The 20,733-nt window shown below is 36.4% G+C and overlaps 1 protein-coding gene across 8 annotated transcripts in view; it reads right to left on the bottom strand.

The window, feature by feature from the left end:
• ANKRD17 (ankyrin repeat domain 17) overlaps positions 1–20,733 on the bottom strand; it is a 170,123-nt gene that overhangs the window by 72,154 nt on the left and 77,236 nt on the right. For all 8 annotated transcript variants that reach the window (XM_047798995.1, XM_047798991.1, XM_047798990.1 and 5 more), the window contains exons 2-7: positions 18,504–18,657; positions 10,889–11,045; positions 6,032–6,179; positions 5,634–5,781; positions 4,260–4,493; positions 1,377–1,471 (exon numbers count right to left, since the gene is read on the bottom strand). In XM_047798995.1, the coding sequence (XP_047654951.1) occupies positions 1,377–1,471; positions 4,260–4,493; positions 5,634–5,781; positions 6,032–6,179; positions 10,889–11,045; positions 18,504–18,657 (936 nt within the window). The remainder of the gene's footprint in view (positions 1–1,376; positions 1,472–4,259; positions 4,494–5,633; positions 5,782–6,031; positions 6,180–10,888; positions 11,046–18,503; positions 18,658–20,733) is intronic.

Here is a 20,733-nt window from a genome sequence, read left to right on the forward strand (position 1 = left end):
ACATTTACTTCCATTGCATGCAGGTTAGGTGTACAGAATATTCCATTTTAATTTTTTTTTTCTTTGCTACACCCATAGCATGTGGTAGTTCCTAGGCCATGAATCCCATCTGTACCGTGGCAGTGACCTGAGCCACAGCAGTGACAACACTGGATCCTTACTCTGACAGGCCACCAAGGAACTCCCATTTTAATTTTCTAATCTAGATATAGAATATTTTAAATTCCTTATCACAGGATATTTTGATGCACTTTACACATATCGTGTCATTTAATCCTCACAACAATCCCAGAGAAGGATACTATCCTCATTTTAACAGATGGGGAGCTCAAAACCCTCGAAGAAAACTTAAAAAGAATAATTTACTGAAGCAAACATTGTTATGGCAATAAGAAAAACAAAAATAACCCAAGTCTTGAGGCTACCTAATGTTTTTTTAAATTAGTAATGATTCAGCATTCTCGCAATAATCATTCTCTAAAGGGAAGCTGAGAGAAGAAATTTCAAATTAGTTTGCAGTTTTTTTATCTTTGGCATATTCTTTTCATAAATCTCTCTATAATGTTATTTTGATCCATTTCTGTGCCACAAGACTGAGATACAAAAGTTTAAGCATTCTCAACTACAAACTAAAAATGGAGGTGGTTTTTTTTTTTTTTTTGGTCTTTTGTCTTTTGAGGGCTGCACCCACGGCGTATGGAGGTTCCCAGGCTAGGGGGTCTAAGGGGAGCCTACGCCAGAGCCACAGCCACAGCAACACCAGATCCGAGCCATGTCTGCAACCTACACCACAGCTCACGGCAACGCCAGATCCTTAACCCACTGAACAAGGCCAGGGATTGAACCTGCAACCTCATGGTTCCTAATCAGATTAGTTTCTGCTGAGCCATGAAGGGAACTCCCAAAAAAGAGTTTTTAAAAAAGGAATTCAGGGACGAGAAAAGACCAGGATAGAAGAAGAATTATGTAAGATAATATTCTGATTTCTAATTTTTCATAAATTAAATTACAGGTTTGATAAATACGTTATACTTAGTATTATCTTTATACACTGTGTTTTATGTTCTCTTTAAAATCCTTGCTCAGCCATTCAAAGTCACTTTTGTGCTAACTACATAAAACCAGTATAGTTATGTGAGCCTAAGAAAAACATGATAGTGCTATAAAGCTTCAGAAAGCACTTCTGATAGAAGTTAATGTTGTTCAACTGGCTCTGAAAACTACTGACAACTCACATAACTGAGATGCTGTTGTACAATAAGCCTATGATAAGCAGAATCTTTGAACCCAAGGAAAAAGCACTCACTATACACTGGCTTTGTCTCTTTCTACCTAATACATAAATATATTTCATGTATGAATTTCACCAATCTTACCATGCAAGCCTCCATTAAAGCAGTGTGCATTTCATCTGTTTTATGTTCTTGATCCGCACCTGCTTCCAAAAGAAACCGCACCATCTCTAGGTGTCCTAAACCAGAAATATGTAAGATTAAAAATAATGTATTATTCTAAAAAACATTACATTATTTTGAAAAGTTATATTTAACTTGTAACAATATAAGCATAATAAAGTCAGCTACAAGCTACCCTCAACTGCCCAATGCAAATTATACAAGTGATCTTTGCTGTTCTACTCCATACACTGTTGCCCTAGAAACTGCTGCTATTGGAATCCTTGCTGCAGGTAAGCAAAGATGCCACTAAAATGTAACACCCAGAAGATCCCCTCTACAACCTTTTAAGAGACCAGGTATGTCATAGTTAGTTATACTATGAACTAAATTAGCTTTTGTGAACTAGTAGTCTGGGATGATAATCATCCTTGAAGTTATTTCTATGAGGAAATGAGCAGTAACTAACAGACATTTTAGGAACAACCTGCTTGTAAGTCGGAAACTGAATATATAAAACTTCTTGAAATAACATCACTTACATTTATGCATTCATTTAGACATAAACATATATACATACATATACACACATACACATATATTTATGTAGTTTCAAATAAATCACATGCTTCATATAAAGATCCCTTATGAGTAGTTATAAAGAATATAAATTATATTTTGAAAAAGACTTCAGATACTATATAAAAAACAATAGAAGAATGACTAATTTTTTCCCAAGTTTATCTGGAATGAGGTACAGTCAGTTCTCAATCACCTGGGACTGGATGGAAGGAGAGGACAGTAAAATCCTAAAGTCAGTTAAAACACAACTAACTTTGGTAAGTGTAGCATCTGCCATACCTTGTTTTTTGCTAACAAACTATCCCTCTTTCCTCTCTGTCATTCTCATTTTCCAAAGGTCCATATCAATATTCAGTCTCAGCCTGAATTCAATCCCTTCCCCTTCTCCTCCCTGCCAATCTATATGCTAGGAGACCTCACCAGAAACACAGGAAAGTAAGAGTGTCCATGGATCTTTGGAAGCAGTAGAGATATTCTCCACCAGCTCAGTTCTGTATCCAGCTTCTGTAATTAAAGCCTGCAAGCCCCAACCTCAGCTTTCCCTTTGGAAAGCAGAGTGGGGCTACGAGCAAAGGAGAGAAGGAAGAGCCCCATCTCAAAGATCTCTGGCAATCTGGGACTTAGTTAAGTAAAATGCAGCCAGTTCTGGGTTCAAAAGTATTTGTGAAAAGGTGAAAAAGAGCCACCCAAACAGCCCAACCTGGAGAGACTGCCCCAAGGCATAATTCCTCTCCTCCCAATGAAGATTAACCTCTGCCTAATTACTAAACAGAACTAGAGAAGAGGCCTCAGCTGTACTTCCTAATAAGCACCTTTAACCTGAACTATTTGTAACACCAGATAAGGATTATTTTAGCTATGATTTTAGATGAAATTAATTCAAAAGACCTAACAAAACCTGGCCACTCTGAAACAGAATGAAACAAAACAACACCAGGGCCAACACAAGGGTGAGGGAATCAAAGCCCTGGGTGCAAAATTTAAGGAGACATTCACTCATATGCTTGTGTAAATGAAGACTCTGAATGAGAGTGAGCGCCTCCTTAAATTTTGTTCTTGCTTTGTAAGAGCTTTTTCTTCATGCCTCTAGGCCAAAAATTTATTATTCATTTTATGATATAAACATGATATGGCTGAAGATGGCAGGAAGCATTGAACTGAATTGGCTATGCAGACAAAGTTTCATGAAATTTGCTTTTAAAAGTCTCTTAGTTATTGTCATTAATCTGTCATAAAGGTTGAACATGAAAAATGTTTGGCTCTATGGCTCTTATCAGAATCCAGAATATAGAGCATTAACTGACTGAAGACCAAGTACCTTTCCAGACAATTATCTTGCCCTCCCAAAATAAGATATTCTTCTATATTATCAGTATTTTCAGGTTGGTTGACATCATATAGAACACCATGTATCCTCTTTGTACAGCTATGTATGGGTAGGTGCTCTCAATTTCAACCAGCTCTTCCTTCTAACTTTATTAAGTATGCTGATAATACTCTAGAACTGTTCTTTTGAATACAAACTCAATCCACACCATTTTTCATTTTTCTTCTCATATACCCTCCTCTCTCTTCAATTTTTCTCCTTTCTTCTTAGTTCATGAAAATACTTTAAGCACCTTCTTATTAATAGGTCATTCTAGCTTTTATTGAATTTAATTTAGAAGTACAGGCTAAGTAATTCTGGATTCACAGGCTTCTTTTGCATGAACTAGGCAAAATATTCTAATAAGCAAAACCATTAAAAAGCACAGTGCAGGAGCTCCTGTTGTGGCTCAGCAGTAACGAGTGAGACTAGTACCCATGAGGACACGGGTTCAATCCCTGGACTCACTCAGTGGGTTAAGGACCTGGCATTGCCGCAACGTGAGGTCGCATAGGTCGAGGATGCAGCTTGGATCCCACATTGCTGTGGCTGTGGTTGGAAGCTATAGCTCTGATACGACTCCTAGCCTGGGAACTTCCATATGCTGCACATGCAGCCCTAAAAAGATGAAAAAAAAAGTACAGTGCATATTAAAATTAAATAATTATTTCTGATAAAAAACAACTGGATCAATATTTTTCATTGACAATATTTATAATATTGAGTGCGTATTTTAAGAGTTTAATATATAAACTTTATACATTGAACTTTTAAATTCTGAAACTTTAAGCAGTTTTATTACATACTATAATCATATTTTAATTTTACTTTTTATCTTAAGTGAAAAACCATACTATATGAACTGTCATTTCATGAGTTTAAAAACTTTGTTTTTAAAAAAATGCTCTGTACTGTACCTTTGTAACAAGCTAATGTAAGGGCACTCTCTTTAAATTCATTGGAATGCGTATTAATGCCAGCCCCATTTTCTAGCAGCAATCTGGCTACTTCCACATGTCCAGCACTTCCAGCTTCCATAAGAGGAGTATGACCATTTTCATTATGGTCCTCAATACTAGCACCGGATTCCAAGAGCACCTTTACAACATCTACATAACCTCCAGCACAAGCATAAGTAAGTGCTGTATTGCCTATTTTAATGAAGAAGAACAAAGATGTTAACATAAAATACCAAAATAAAACAGATTTATTAAGCATTAAGAAGAAAACTGAAATGAGACTATAACCTTAATAAAGTGAGATATTATATATATATATAACATATATATGTAATAAAATTCTTCTCTTCATTAACATTTTATCTTACCAAAATCAACTCTTTATTCTTTCCATTTAAAATCAGGGTCAAACGCATGTGGAAAATCAGACACACTTACCAACTATAGTTATAAAAGAACTGAGAAATTCTGAAACTAATTTTCCATACTGGAAAAAAGTTACACTTATTCTAACTTTAATTAGAGAATGGTATCCCAAGCTTCATTTCTTTTTAGATTGTAATTATTCATCCTATTTAGATATAATTCATACCATTCCATTTGTTTTTACTACAACTTTTTTACATCAGTTAAGTGACCAAAGTTAAAATAATTTCAAAAACATTCCTCCTTGATGATAAAAATCTCCTACTTTACAGGAGAAGAAAAAACAAACTTTGGGTAAAATAAGCATTTCTAAACCCCCCTCAAACAAGAACCTACAGACCTTTAAAATTATTTAAAATATTTAATAAATATGAGAATCTTACAGGAAGGAAATACACAATACGTATTTTCAGACAGTTTAGAGTTTTTACACAAATCCATCTATGCCCAACTTTGAAAGGAAAAAAAAAATGGTTTAAATGTTAGCATTATGTCCCTTGCAGGACACAATGTTTTCATGAGACTTTCTTTTTCTACAGGCCACAATTTAATAGCACTAGGTAATGACAGTCCTGCCTGTTGTTGCATATCCTTTTTATGATTCTCCCTATCTTCCCTTCTCTTGTTCCCCATAAATAAAGGTCTACACCTCTTCACTTGCAAGAAGATGGTCCTTTGAACTGTGTCAGTATTTAATATAAAAGAACCAAGGCCAAGTAATAACCCTCAGACACAAACAGAAGAAATTTCATTCAAAATATATTCAATAAACTTTAAGCTAATGCACAGACACACAAACGTGCAGCATCAGTAATTGCAAAACCACCACTAACGATCACGTCCATGTGAACTAATTACTGTCAAAGGGTGTTAATATTTAAAAACTGAAAAAGAAATAGGCATAACCTGTTGAAGACTGTGCATTAACATCGGCTTTATGAGCTAGCAGCAACTTCACAATTTTGACATGTCCTCCATTAGCAGCAGCCATTAAAGGTGTGATGTCACCTTTGATTCCCCTATCTTCCACATTTGCATGCATTGCCAACAAAACCTTATGAAAGAAAAAGTTTAAGATATTAAAAAATGGTATTTTCATCAAAATTTTTTGAACATATATATATTTATATTAACACCTACCTAGTCATACTATAGTAAAAGCAAATAAACACACAATGCATTACCAACACTATTTCTTAAAACGAGCCTGATGGTCAATTTTATTTTATTATTTCATTACTATACAGGCCAGATTAAGACAAAAAACAAAAAAAAATCATGAGACTGCTTTTGATAACACAAACCTGTGCAAGCTCATAATATCCAGCGGAGCAAGCTAAACAAAGGAGACTCTCCCCTTCCTCCGTGTGTTCATTTACACTTCGCCCTTCAATGAGTAACTTGCGCACAGCGTTCACATCTCCTTCCGAACAGGCTTCTGCCAAACTGCGGCTATTCGAGAAAGAATATTGAAATATCAGGATATAAGAATATAAAAAAATCACCCACCATAAGTATTGAATTCTGAGGTTAATCTGGACAGCAGTGCTAAACAAGAATGATTATTTCAAAGATTCATAATAAATATGAGAAAATAAAATGATTCAATTCACTGAGTTTTTATAATCTACATATAAAAGTCACTGAATTAAAATGATCAACATTACAAAATGTTTTCTGTCACGCAACTGAAAGATAAAGTCCAATTTACTATAAGTGGGGAAAAAAACCCAAAATTTTAAAATATAAAACTGTATAGAAAAATCACATGAAGAAAATACAAGTTTACAACTGTATTTCTGTTGAGTCCCTAGAAAAAGTTTATGAAATTTAATAAAATACTTAAAACTTGTACTAATTATAAAGAACTCTCTGGGTCCTTCAATCAAGTAAAGGGAAATTAGGAAAGCTGTGAGCATGTAATTTTTACTTATCTACGAATAACTGATAAGATTCTTTTTTTTTTTTTTTAAAGGGCCACACCTACAGCATATGGAGGTTCCCAGGTTAGGGGTCCAATCAGAGCTTCAGCTGCCAGCCTATGCTACAGCCAAAGCAATGCCAGATCTGAGCTGCATCTGTGACCTAAGCTGAGGCCCACAGCAATGCCAGACCCTTAACCCACTGAGCAGGGCCAGGGATCGAACCCGTATCCTCATGGATACCAATCAGGTTCATTACCACTGAGCCACAATAGGAACTCCAAGAAGATTCTTTTTTGAAGTATTTACTTATTCCATCAGTGTTTTGGGGAAGTATGAAAAATATCCAGGTCAGGCAGAGGCTTAATTCAAACAGAAGGACAGTGGAAAAAGTGGTGGGACACAAAAATTAGACTGAGAGTAAAGCAATCTGCCCTGTAAATCTCCCAAAGGAATTCCAAATATGGACTTTTCTAAAGGTTCTTTCACTTCTGGATAAAATTCATTCTTAGAAAAATGTTATTCAGGTCTTTTAATATTCTCTTTATTCAAAATAAAAGAGAGCAATTGGAAAAAAAATATTCTCTTTATTCAAATATATCTCAATATACATCTTCTTGAATCATGGCTCTGTCACTTTAGGTACTGAAGGTATCCATGTATAACCTCTATTCTACACTCCTATTCTTTTTTAGGGCCACACCCACAGCATATGGAGGTTCCGAGGCTAGGGGTCAAACAGGAGCTACAGCTGCCGGCCTGCCTATACCACAGCCATAGCAAAGCAGGATCCGAGCCGCGTCTGCAACCTACACCACAGCTCACAGCAACGCCGGATCCTTAACCCACTGAGCGAGGCCAGGGATTGAACCCGCAACCTCATGGTTCCTAGTCGGATCTGTTTCTGCTGCACTACAATGGGAATTCCTCTACACCCCTATTCTTTACCACCCAGATTTGAGAACTTCATCTTTAGTCCAGATTATGGCAAAGTCTCCTAGGCAGTCTCCCTTGCTAGCTCTCCTTCAGGCTACCTCTCTCTATCTCTGGCCATGCCCATGGCATCTGGAAGTTCCGGGACAGGGATCAAATCTGTGCCACAGCAGTGACCAGAGCCATAGCAGTGACAACACCAGAAACTTAACCTGCTGAGCCACCAGGGAACTCTTCTTTCAAGCTCTTTTCAACCAAGAACCCAGAGATCTTGCTTATAAGAAAGCACATCACGTCATCCAATGGCCTCTAATCTTATCACGGTAAAGGTCAAAATTTTTATAGGATCTGTCCAGTGGTAAGATTTCATACTTCTTTTACTTATCTGGTTTCATCACCTACTATTCTCACTCTTCCTCTTTCCACTTTAGCCAAACTGGCTTTCTTGCTTTTCATTAAAAATACTAATTAAGCTGCAACTCCAAGATTTATGTATCTGCTGTCCCTCTGACAAGACAGCTTCTCTTGTAGGCACAGATCACTACCTTATTTATTTCAGGTCTTTGCTAAAAAGTCCACCTCTTAGGTGAGGATCTCTGATTACCCTATTAAAAACACAATGTGTGGAGTTCCCATCATGGCGCAGTGGTTAACGAATCCGACCAGGAACCATGAGGTTGCGGGTTCGATCCCTGCCCTTGCTCAGTGGGTTAACGATCCGGCGTTGCCGTGAGCTGTGGTGTAGGTTGCAGATGCGGCTCGGATCCTGCGTTGCTGTGGCTCTGGCGTAGGCTGGCAGCTACAGCTCCGATTAGATCCCTAGCCTGGGAACCTCCATATGCCACAGGAGCGGCTCAAGAAATGGCAAAAAGACCAAAAAAAAAAAAAAAAACCCACAATGTGATCTCCACCCTAAACACTGCCTTAGCACTTCCCCAATTTCTCTGCCCATAACCTTATCATTCATTGTATGCCATACTATATAGTTCACCTACTTGTTAAATGTACTCTCCCCTTGCCAAAATGAAAGCTTCGAACAGCACTTAATAAAACTGTCTCGGAGTTCCCGTTGTGGTGCAGTGGTTAATGAATCCGACTAGGAACCATGAGGTTGCGGGTTCGGTCCCTGCCCTTGCTCAGTGGGTTAACCATCCGGCGTTGCCGTGAGCTGTGGTGTAGGCTGCAGACGCGGCTCGGATCCCGCGTTGCTGTGGCTCTGGTGTAGGCCGTTGGCTACAGCTCCGATTGGACCCCTAGCCTGGGAACCTCCATATGCCACAGGAGCGGCCCAAGAAATAGCAAAAAGACAAAAAAAAAAAAAAACTGTCTCAATTTCCCATTTTATAGCACTGACAGTTGCTAGATCCAGTGTTCTCAGTCTAGGACAAATCCTTTCCACAAGACATTTCCTATATAAGAACATATTTTTTTTTTTTCCTTTCAGGTGGTCTCTCATCCTCTCTCTCTTTCTCAGGCACATACCCTCCTCTATTTTCCCATTTGAAATCTCATTCAATTTCCTCTGTGTAAGCTTTAAAATAACCTTTCGGAACTATTCTAGCCAACAGATGAACTTCAGAACTTGTGAGCAAAGTTAAAACTGGCACACGCCACCACACTTAACTACTGTAAAGTCTAGCACATAGTACTCAATGTACGCAATTATTTCTCAACATTTGCTGAACAAATATGACTGTCACAAGCATGCTCTACTGTTTTGCTGATCACTTACAGTATTTTCAGTGCCAAAGAATCTGTAACTCTTTATTTTTTCTATTCTATTTCCTGCTTGAAGTAGCTTTAACATACTCTTCTGCCAGTCTCATAAGACACATGAAAAATATCTGAAGAGTATCGATAATATTGTAGGCCTGTAAAACTGAAAGTTAACTAAGGAATAGAACCTAAAGATAACTATAATGAATGATGTCAGATGAATGACGATGAACACAGAGCCAAGAATAACATCAACTTCACACTTTTGTTAATGCTATATTAACCTCTCTTTCACGGTCTTAAATGATGCTGCATAAAAACACTATTATATAAAAGATGATTCTTTTTTTTTTTTTTTGGTCTTTTTAGGGCCTCACCTGAGGCATGTGGAGGTTCCCAGGCTAGGGGTCTAATTGGAGCTGTTGCTGCTGGCCTACACCACTGCCATAGTAATGCCAGATCTTTAACCCACTGAGCGAGGCCATGGATTGAACCTGCAACCTCATGGTTCCCAGTCGGATTTGTTTCTGCTGCGCCACAACAGGAACTCCAAAAGAAGATTCTTAAGTGCTATATTTCATCTCTAAACTCATATACCAAAGAATACTCTCATTCTCTCAACTATTTAAAGGCATCTGCTAAAACACAGTTGACCAGGAGCAACACGGAGGTTAGGGGTGCCCATACTCCACTCAGCTGAAAATCTGCAAATAACTTAGACCTGCATAAATGCAGTTCCTCCATATCGTGGTGCCTCTATATCCACATTCATGCAACCATGGATTCAACCAACCAAACTGAAATCTGTGTATAAGGATCTGTGCAGTTCAGACCTATAGGTAAAGGGTCAACTATAAATAAAATGGTTTCTTTTTAGTTAGAGGGAAAAAAAGAAGCCTCTGAGGAGTGAAGACAGTAAGGACTATTAATGATTTTCTGCCAGCTGCATCCTTGGCATTATATTTTTCACTATACTATCCATATTGTTTTATATATGAAATGGTATGACCTTTAATACATAACATCATCAGAAAAACTTAAAAGGTCAACTCACAAAATATTTACTGAGTCCTTACTAACTGTGAAGTACTACATAATAGGGATTGTAGGACACAAAACAAGAAAGTCCCTGGAACTCACATTCAACATATGGAAACTAGATTTATGACATTTTTTGAACATTCATAAAACAAATAAAAACCTTGCCTTTTAAAATGGTCAAACTATGCATATGAAGTAAAAAACGGCATTAGAAATCACTTCCTTTTTTGTCACCGAAACATTATAGCAAAAGATCTTTTATAATATCGTAAGAAGTCATCCTTGTAGCCAGATAGACACTGGTGTCCCAGCTCTGCTATTTATCACCTATTTGATCATGATTAAGTTACTTCTTTTCAGCTTTTCATGAGTAAAATGGGAATGAAAACGAAATCCATGCCTAAGGCTTTTTGTGGGTACAAACAAGATATCACATATAAAATGGTTTTTGTACAGTGCCAGGCATAAAAACATGCTAAGTAAATGTCAGCTATTTCTATTATTTTTAAGAAAGTGATTTTATATTGATCACAGTGAAAATATACTTACTTGTCCGACTGCCCTGCATTTGCTGTGCTTTCAGCTCTCATACGGGTAAGTGCAGCAGCAGCTTCATCCAACGCACAACTAACAGACGATGTCAACCTCCGAAGCACTTCAGGATCTGCAAAGGCTTTACCATCAGCCGTAGATAATTTGCCTATTCCTATTATATTATTTTCACACCAATTTGGATATACCCAAAAGGAGAAACAAAGCAAAATTCAAGTTACTTAACTCTATTTATGTTAATCTCCAAATGACACACTGGACATATATATTATCTGGCCAGAATCTTTTGGGAAGTCACTGTTCCCCAATTCTCAATCTTATTTCTTCCATGTGGTCCCTAAGTGCTTGACTCTATGATTCTCCAGTCCTAGAAATGGGTCATTGGCCCATGATGGGATAAAGGAATGTCCTCACTTGGATCTGCAAAAAGAAACCTATGTTCAAGGGTTGCTAAATTGCTAAGATGGGAATTATTAGCCACTTGTCCACTTTTACCATCACAAAGAGAAAAAGACTACCCAAAATAAGTCAACATAGAGGACAGCAGAGCAAAGAAATAGAAAGGAGACAAGTTCAGATAAAGTTACACTCCATGACTCATTGACATTAGTAGTGCCAGAAGCCAGCACTATCCTTATACTTTTGGTAAATGCCCACTTTCATCTAAGAATGTTTAGCATGGCCACTACCACTTGGGACCATAACTGGCTTGTTAAGATATTATAGGCTGTATAAAAGATAACTTATCCATAAGTACCTATTTGCTTCAAATTAGTACAACTTAGTATGATACCTAAAAAACATTCAGAATAGCAAAATAAAAAAAAATTTTCAAAAGCAGAAATGGTTAGTTTCCATGTATGTGAAACATAACTGGTTGCTATTCTAGATATCATTATAAAGCAAACTTATCTCTAATCTTTATTATTATAACTCAGGGGTGCTTAATCCAGGTTGCCAATCAGTAAAGCCTTTCAAAAATACAGATGCTGGAGTTCCCGTGGTGGCTCAGTGGTTAACGAATCCGACTAGGAACCATGAGGTTGTGGGTTCGAACCCTGCCCTTGCTCAGTGGGTTAACGATCCGGCGTTGCCGTGAGCTGTGGTGTAGGTTGCAGACGCGGCTCGGATCCCACGTTGCTGTGGCTCTGTTGTAGGCCGGCGGCTACAGCTCCGATTCGACCCCTAGCCTGGGAACCTCCATATGCCGCGGGAGCGACCCAAGAAATGGCAAAAAGACAAAAACAAAAACAAAAGCAAAACCCAAAAATACAGATGCTGAGCTCCCCTGTATCTAAAGATGTAATTCAGTTAAGTAAAGGTGAGGCCTAGGCATCTACATAGTTTAAAGGCTCTAAGGAGATTCTGACACATAGCCAGGATTAAAAACCTTTGCTCTAACTTGAAGATAAAACATCTAATCTTATGATAGATATTACAGAACTCAGGTACATGAGGTTTAGGAACTAGAAGCATTAATATCACTTGTAAGCTAGTTAGAAATGCAGAATCTCAGACCCCAAAGTTTACTGATCAATAACTGTTTAAAAAAGATCTCCAAGCAATTCAAATTTAGTAATTAAACTAAAGTTTAGAAAAGACTATCACGAGTTTTAAAACAAACTAAGACAAAGACCAAAAATGATAATAATGATAATAATAAACATATCTGTACAGATTTCTTTTAATGGTGGAAGGGCTCAGTAGTATCTAAGTTTGGGTTTGAAGTTTATTTTATTTATTTATTTTATTTTTAGGTGTGCACCTGCAGCATATGGAAGTTCCCAGGGTAGGAGTCAAGTTGGAGCTGCAGCTGCCTGCCTATGCCACCCATAGAAACGCCAGATCCGAGATGCCTCTGCAACCTCTGCCGCAGCTCATGGCAACACTGGATCCTTTAACCCATTGAGCAAGGCCAGGGATTGAACCTGCAGCCTCATGGATGCTAGTTGGGCTCATTACTGCTGAGCCACAATGGGAACTCCATGAAGTTTATTTTTATTTTTTTTTAAGTTCATAAGTATTCGCCTTTCTTTCTGAAAAATCCAAGATATGAGATATTACATCTTATGAAACCAAAAATAAATTTGGCAAGAAGCCGTTCTGATTTTAGATATAATAAATGTTCAGAGCAGTCAAGGTCAGTGTCTGCTACAATCAAGATGTACAAAGGATTAAAAACAGTCTTGGTATGATGAGACTGATACCTACTGTATAATTTGTGTCCCTAATATTAAAAGCCAACTGTAGTCTAAATCTGCTATAGCAGTATTTACTCAATAAGATATCTGTAGTTAGTTAAGTATCCTAACATTATTGAAATCAAGACCACAGATGGATTTTCACATGAGAGAATTAGCTCCAATATCATAGCCAACTCAGATTAGCTATATAACAACTATTCATCAGAAAGAGCAACAGAACTAGACAAGAGGATATTTCTCAATCACTAAAAAGTTATCCTTGTTTTAAAAAGAAATAACATTGAAAACAAAACATTCTACATTAAATTTTTATAAACTTCTCATATCTTTGTAACTATTTTAGTAAAAATAGCTAGGAAATAACTTAAGAAATACATAGTAACCTTTCAAATGAATAAAAGTGGCTGAAAATTTATACTAGCTACTCTGGATTACAGTGATCCTTTTTTACTGGTCTTATTTAGTTATTAGATATTAATTAGTGAAGATCAAATGACAGAAAAGAGAGATGATGACAAGATCATCCTTTCCAAGTTAACGACATTTAATGAACTGAACAAGAGAACCCATATAACTTCAAAGCAAAGGTGAAATTAAAAGAATATCTATATTTCTCATTTTAAGATGATTTTAAGACAATTATTCTCCCCCCTTTTCTTCTTCTTTTGAAGGCTACACCTATGGCATGTGGAAGTTCCCAGGCCAGGGACTGAATGTGAGCTGCAACTGGGGCCATACCAGATCCTTAACCTACTACACCAGGCCAGGGATAGAACCTGTACCTCTGCAGCAAACTGATCCATCACAGTGGTATTCTTAACCTGCTGTGCTACAGCAGGAACTCCCCCTCTTTCTTCTTAAAATTTACTCAGAAGAGAACTAAAATACAACAGGAATTCCATCTTTGATAAAACTAGAAGAAATTTGTAAATTCGAGCTAATATTCATGAAGACATAACAGAGTAGAGACATAACTGGGAGCAGAACAGAATAAACAGAATATATAGATATCAAAGAGAAACAACATGATCAGCCCAGTAAGACTCAGAAGTTATATACAGGTATAGGGGGTGAGGCTTTAGTTAGAAAACAGAAAACAGAAAAACTGGCTGAGGAGTAAGCCAGACTTATCAAAGACTCCATTCCCAAAGTGCACAGCCAGATGATTATTCTCTAAAGAAAGTAAACCAGAAAGGCCCTAGGCTAGGAGACATCAGGTATAGATGAGAAAGAGATCATACTAAATTGAAAACAAGAATTCAGTGACCATGCACATGACAGTGAGATCCTTAGCCCCCTTCCAACTCCCCTCTCAGCTCCCAAAATGCTGGCATCCAGATTTATAATTCACTAGACAAAAATGGGCAGATGCGTCTCTCAAGAGATTGAACAGTCACAGAGAAGACTTAAAGATACTGACATGCGGGAGTTCTCAAAGAAACGGAGGAGTTTCTGTCCAATCACTAATACACTAGGAATTCTAAAATGTTCCCCAGATTACCCAGCTCTGGTCTACCCACTCTATATAACTTTTAGAACTATGAATTTGATATGCAATATGGCACCGCAGACCTGAAAATAGGAAGATTATCTGGATGGACCTGACCTCATCACTTGAGTCCATGAAGAGCAAAGAGGTTTCTATGGCTGGTTGAAAAAAAAGAAGCCAGAGATTCAAAGTACAAGAAGGAGGAGTTCTTGCTATGGTACAGGTTCGGTCCCTTCCACGTGCCATGGGCGAGGCCAAAGTGCACACTCGTACATATGCACACACATCAAAAAGAAAAAGAGAAACACACATCTTTCCCCCTCCCACCACCAAACCACAAGAAGGATTCTACACACCATGATGGAGATGGAGTGGCTACATGTCAAAGAAAGTAGGCAACCTAAAAGAGGTGAGAGCGGCAGCCCCAGCTAACAGTCTGTACAGAAACTGGAATCTCAGTCCTATAACTCTAAGGAACTGAATTCTTCTAACAGTAGAAAAATTTAGAAGTGGGTTTTCTCCTATAGCCTACAGATGAGAACTCAGCTTTAGCTGATATCTTGATTTCAGCCCACGAGACCCTGAACAAGCGAATCCAGCCATACTCTGTGCCCAGATGTCTTACCTACAGAAACTAAGAGACAATAAATGGGTATTGTACCATACTGTTATGTTTATACTGTTATGTTTATGGTAAACTGCTATGTTGTAGCAGCAAAATAATTATGTAATATATATAATAATTGACAAAACAAGCACATACACTTTCCAATTTAGTTGTTTAAGGCACTGCTATTGACTACAAATAAAACCCAGGATTCTCCAGTCAAAAAATATATTAAATGTGAAAGACCGCCATAAACTCTCAAAATGAGGGCAAAATTTTAAAATCGCAAAAATTCAAAGAATGAGGAATAAAGAACAGTAATAGAGATGGAGGAAATCAGAAATAAAGTTAGCATCAAATTTCTGAACTGCAAAACCAGAAATCATGAGACAACAGGGCAGTAATTTTAAAAGTCTGAAGGATTAATTTATTTATTTATGGCCATGCCCAAGGCACATGGAAATTCCTGGGCCAGGGAGCAAACCTGTGACACAGCAGCGACCAGAACCACAGCCAGTGACAATGCTGAATCCTAACTTGCCACAACATGAGGGAACTCCAAAAATGATTTTAAAAATAGAATTCTATACCTAGTCAAACTATTAGGTGTGAAGATAGTGAAAAAGGTATTTTCAGACCAAGTTTGCAAATCTTTTACATCCTTTCTGAAGACACTTTAGCCATGATTAATCTCAGTATCACAAAAAGAGAAACAACCAGAGCACCTATGTGATACATGAGGAAATATATTTACCCAGGGATGACTATTCTCACCAAAAATTCAATGAAGTCAGATTTGGTCAAATATATGGATCTGAATATTGATTTATAGGAAATACAACTTACAGAGGTACAACTACAGAAATAAATAAAATGGGACAAATGACTTAATTTCTTCAACAAATGTGTTTTAAAAAAAAGAGAAGGAAGGAACTGTTATACTATTATAATTCAAAGACACTTAAAAAATTAACATCAAAAATATGTAAAACTTGTTTGGATCCTAATTCAAACAAACCAACTATAAAAAGACCATGAAGAAACTACTGGGGAAATCTGAAAACTGACAGACTATTTGGCAATATTAAGGAATTAATGCTATTTTATTGTTTTCTTTCTTCATATGTGCCAAGGTATTATGGTTATATTTCTTTTTTAAAAAGTTTCAGCACAGTGGTAATGAGTGAAGATGAAAAAAAATTATCCATATATTAATGGCTGTTGAAACTACATGATAGATACTCCTAGAGTTCATTATGCTACTCTTATTGGGTTTGTCTGTGAAATGCTTCATTTAAAAAAGGAAGGAATTAGGAGTTCTCATTGTGGTGCAGCGGAAACAAATTCAACTAGGTAGGAACCATGAGGTTGTGGGTTCCATCTCTGGCCTTGCTCAATGGGTCAAGAATCCAGCGTGGCTGTGGCTGTGGCACAGGCTGAGGGCTACAGCTCCAATTAGACCCCTAGCCTGGGAACCTCCATATGCCACAGGTGTGGCCCTAAAAAGCAAAAAAAAAAGGAAAGAGTTAAAGGAGGGAGAAAAGTGAGAGGGGTGGAGGAAGGGGGCACTAGCTTGTTAGCTACTATAAGAAAAAAAAGTAGAAATAAACGCAGAATGAGAAAAATGAAGCAACCATTAGCATCCTATGAAAAGGAATGCTACCTCCAAAAGCAGCTCCTTTCAGCTGAAACCTACTTTCACATAACATTTTTAAACAAATAACCCTCTTGTATTCAACTTGAGTCTTCTCACCTTAAGGAGAAACATTCCCTGTTCCTCTCATAACATGTTTTCAAATATTTTCACAATCCTCATTTCCCTCATGTAAACTCCTAAAGCAACATCAAATTTCAGGCAATGCTAAATTATATCAGTACTATTCTGTACAGTTTTCTATACTCAAAGATGGAATTTTACATGTGCCTTTACTAGGTTTTCATCTGTATTTAGTCAAGATCCCTTTAATAACCCATTCTAGAATTTTAACTAGGATAGAAATCAAACCTAACCATGAGTACTTCAAATATTTAGATGCTGTGTTCAAAGGTATTTATTGAAAGGATTACCAAACAGCATTAGGTCAGTTTTATGCTATAATAAAATATCAATTTATATATACTGCAGGTATAACACTTGGCATTGGTTTGGGGTGCTTAAGCCATGAACAATTACTGTTCACTGTATGTCTACTTTAGAAAAGTTAAGAACATATGGTTATTTTAAATGATCATAAGAGATTCAGAGTTACTATTCCCTTATATTTAAGACATATTATATACTATGGTACCAAATCTTTGATTATCTATAAAAACTCTAATTAAAACACTATTCCTATGAGGATAATATAATGATGATCCGCTTCACAAAAATATGATTCACTCCATAAGGTTTTAAGAGATAGTCTATGATTGTAAAAAGAGTGTGCGGAATTATAATACAGTCAATTCTATTTATTTATAGTAGATGTGTTATGCAAAGTCACTGGTGACACTGAATTAGTGAATAGTGGACCACTGCTCCAAGGGGAAGTACAGAGATCTGGTACCTGTGAGCCTTTGGCCACATCATTTGCATTAACCAATCAATATATGTTTCCTTCAGGTGTGTTTTTATTTAAAGATAATCTTATTTAACACATAGTTGATTGATTAACATTCAACTCATGGCCAACAGCACAGTAATTCACGCCAAAAAGGCTTATCTAATACACCTTTTCTCCACAAGGCACATCACAACCTTCTCACACTAGATAGCACTTCAGCATTATACTTGGGGGCCACTTCAAACGTGAAATCACCAGCAAAAGGCACAAAAACGTGGAAAATGTGGCACTAAGTAAATCATGAAAAGAAAACTTGTTTACAGTATGAGAGTTGAAACGAGAAGGCAGAGAGCATCACCTTTCTTCTACCTCAGCAGAAAGCAACCATGCAGAACAACTCAAAGTTTCTACCATTCTATGCATTTCTATGAAAAACAGAAAACGTTGTGAGTACTAATTTGGGGGTATATAAATACATTTTATCCAGTAGGTGAATTAGCAAAACTGGAATTCAGGACTAATAAAAATTGACTGTCTAAGAAGACGCTGTTTATAAGGTTTAGAAACAACATGTAGATTTTATTATGGTAATGAAAATATGCTTTAATGAAATGTTGCATGTAATCCTCTAGAATGTAATCTGTTAACCTTTATAAATGGTCATTACTAAATATCCAAGATCATGCATTTATAATTGAGTTTTATTAGCTTTCTGTGTACTTTGGAAAATTAGGTAGGCTTATTACATACGTAGAGTTTGCAGACATACCTGCAGCTTCTAGTAAAGCTTCCAGTCTAGCTTGTGTTTCTGGATCTACTGTTCTAAGGTCTGCACCATCAGCAGTACCTGATAAGAGTAACTTGGAAGCCGTTTCCAGCATTGGATTTTCCAAATCATCCTGATCCAAAATGAAAGACTCCACCTAAAAAACAAATACAAAAAGAGGAAGAAAGGGAGGAATAAAAGGAGAAAAGTAAAGTGGGAAGAGAAGAAACAGAAGAAAAAGGAAGAGAGAAAAATTTGCTGTCAATAGCAATGATAAATACAATGCAATCCTAAATCATTCCAATGGGATATATAAGCCCACTGTTTAAAGGAAAAAATGACATTCCTTGAATAACTGAAAAATGTATTATTCGTATCACATGTAATCTAATTTTTTTCTTACTGAAATCATATGTATTCTTTTATATTTTAATTTCATGGGGGAAGGGTAGAGGTGGGGGTGGTTATGAGGTTTATGCTCAGACATGAAACCTTTGACTTTCATAGAGGACCAGCTGTTAAATCTTTTGTTCTCAGAACATCTTTATACACCTATAAAGTACTATGCTACTCCCAAGGAAATTATATAAGGGTTATATTTATTAATATTTATGATATTATAAATTAAAATATAGTATCAAAAAACCACATCAATAATATCACTACTGGTTCCATCACCATAGTTTTTAAATACTGGAAAGCCCACTCAAACCAAGACAAGCAAACATAATTTCTAAAATCCTAACCGGTGCTTGAAAGCTTAATTTTATCATTGGTGACAAATACTGCTGATTGTTTTCCTTAAAGTGACAAGCTGACTTTGATCATTTCTAAGAGCATCTGCCAAATGGCCAAGTTTGACAGGCACAGTGTGTCTAAGTTATATTTTCCAGCAAAAATGGTATTTCATGAAAAAAAAAAAGTTGCTAATTCACCTCGCATCTCAAAAAAATCCTAAGTTCTTTTCCTTCTAACATCACCAAACTTACATATGCAGATGTGCTTTCTTTATCTGTACTTCATATTTTGTCACACACAGTAACATTAAAAGGACATGCATTCAAAAGGACATGTATTTCAAAAATTAATATTTATTGCTGTATCTAGATTATTAAGGTGAAACTGGCTTTTTATTTTACTTTTTAAACTGTGAGTATATGGCAGTGATGAATACAAAGATACTAGTACAATTTGGTGCCTCGGCCTTGATTATGGGCCAGCTTTACATACCATTGCTTCTGTATCATCAGTGCAAATACCCACACAGTAAAAAGGCAAATAACATATTAATACTGTGATGAAAACAGTTCTGACCACTTGATCCTCCTGAAATGGTCTCTGGGAACTGGAGAGGGCTGCAGACCATACACTGAGAACCACTGATAAAGTAACACATACCAGATTCATTAACAGATGTAAAGAATTAGAAAACAGCAACTTTAAGACATGGGAAAAAGTTTTAGTTTGACATCCCTTGTCACAGTACTTACGAATAGGTATTAAGATATAATTCTTTCCAGTTTGCTGATAAAAAGTTGATAATTATCAAATAAAATATTACTATTTAACATGATTGGGAGATTTTATTTCACAAATCTAAGGTGCTCCTGTAACAACTAAAATAGATATAAAATTTATTAATAACCTAAAATTACACCCATGCCTAGTATCTCGAAATAAGGAAAAAAAACTTAAAGAATAAATTCAACATACTACCAGAAACTCCTATCATTTCATCTGTGAAAGTCACCTATCTAGTAACCAAGCATAAATCCTATATTTAATCAATACATATTTAATATTGAATGTTAAATTAGGGAGAAATAATATGTTTCTTTCTAAATTTCCATTAAACTAGTGTACTATCATATGAAATAACATTTCATATTTCTCATATCTCAAATACAAATAATAAAATAATCTGAAAATTTTCAAAAAATTTGCAGTATATTAACATTAAAAAATCTATAACAACTGTTAGAATGGGAGGGAGTTAGGAAAAAACAAAAATTTTTTTAAACTTTAAATAATTTTTAAAGGCAGTAGCGAAAGCATAAGTGTTATACATTAGGAAGTAGACTTCTGGGCATAGATTGGCCATAGAAGTACATGACTCAAAATTATAATACAGTAAAAACTATGTCTTCCTATCTTCAACCAGGTCCAAAAGATGAGTATTTCTAGAGAAAAAGCTGCTTCCCAATGAAATTTTCTGTTAAAATATCTACAATTT

The sequence above is a fragment of the Phacochoerus africanus genome, chromosome 10 (assembly GCF_016906955.1).
Source record: "Phacochoerus africanus isolate WHEZ1 chromosome 10, ROS_Pafr_v1, whole genome shotgun sequence".
Lineage (NCBI taxonomy): Eukaryota > Metazoa > Chordata > Mammalia > Artiodactyla > Suidae > Phacochoerus > Phacochoerus africanus.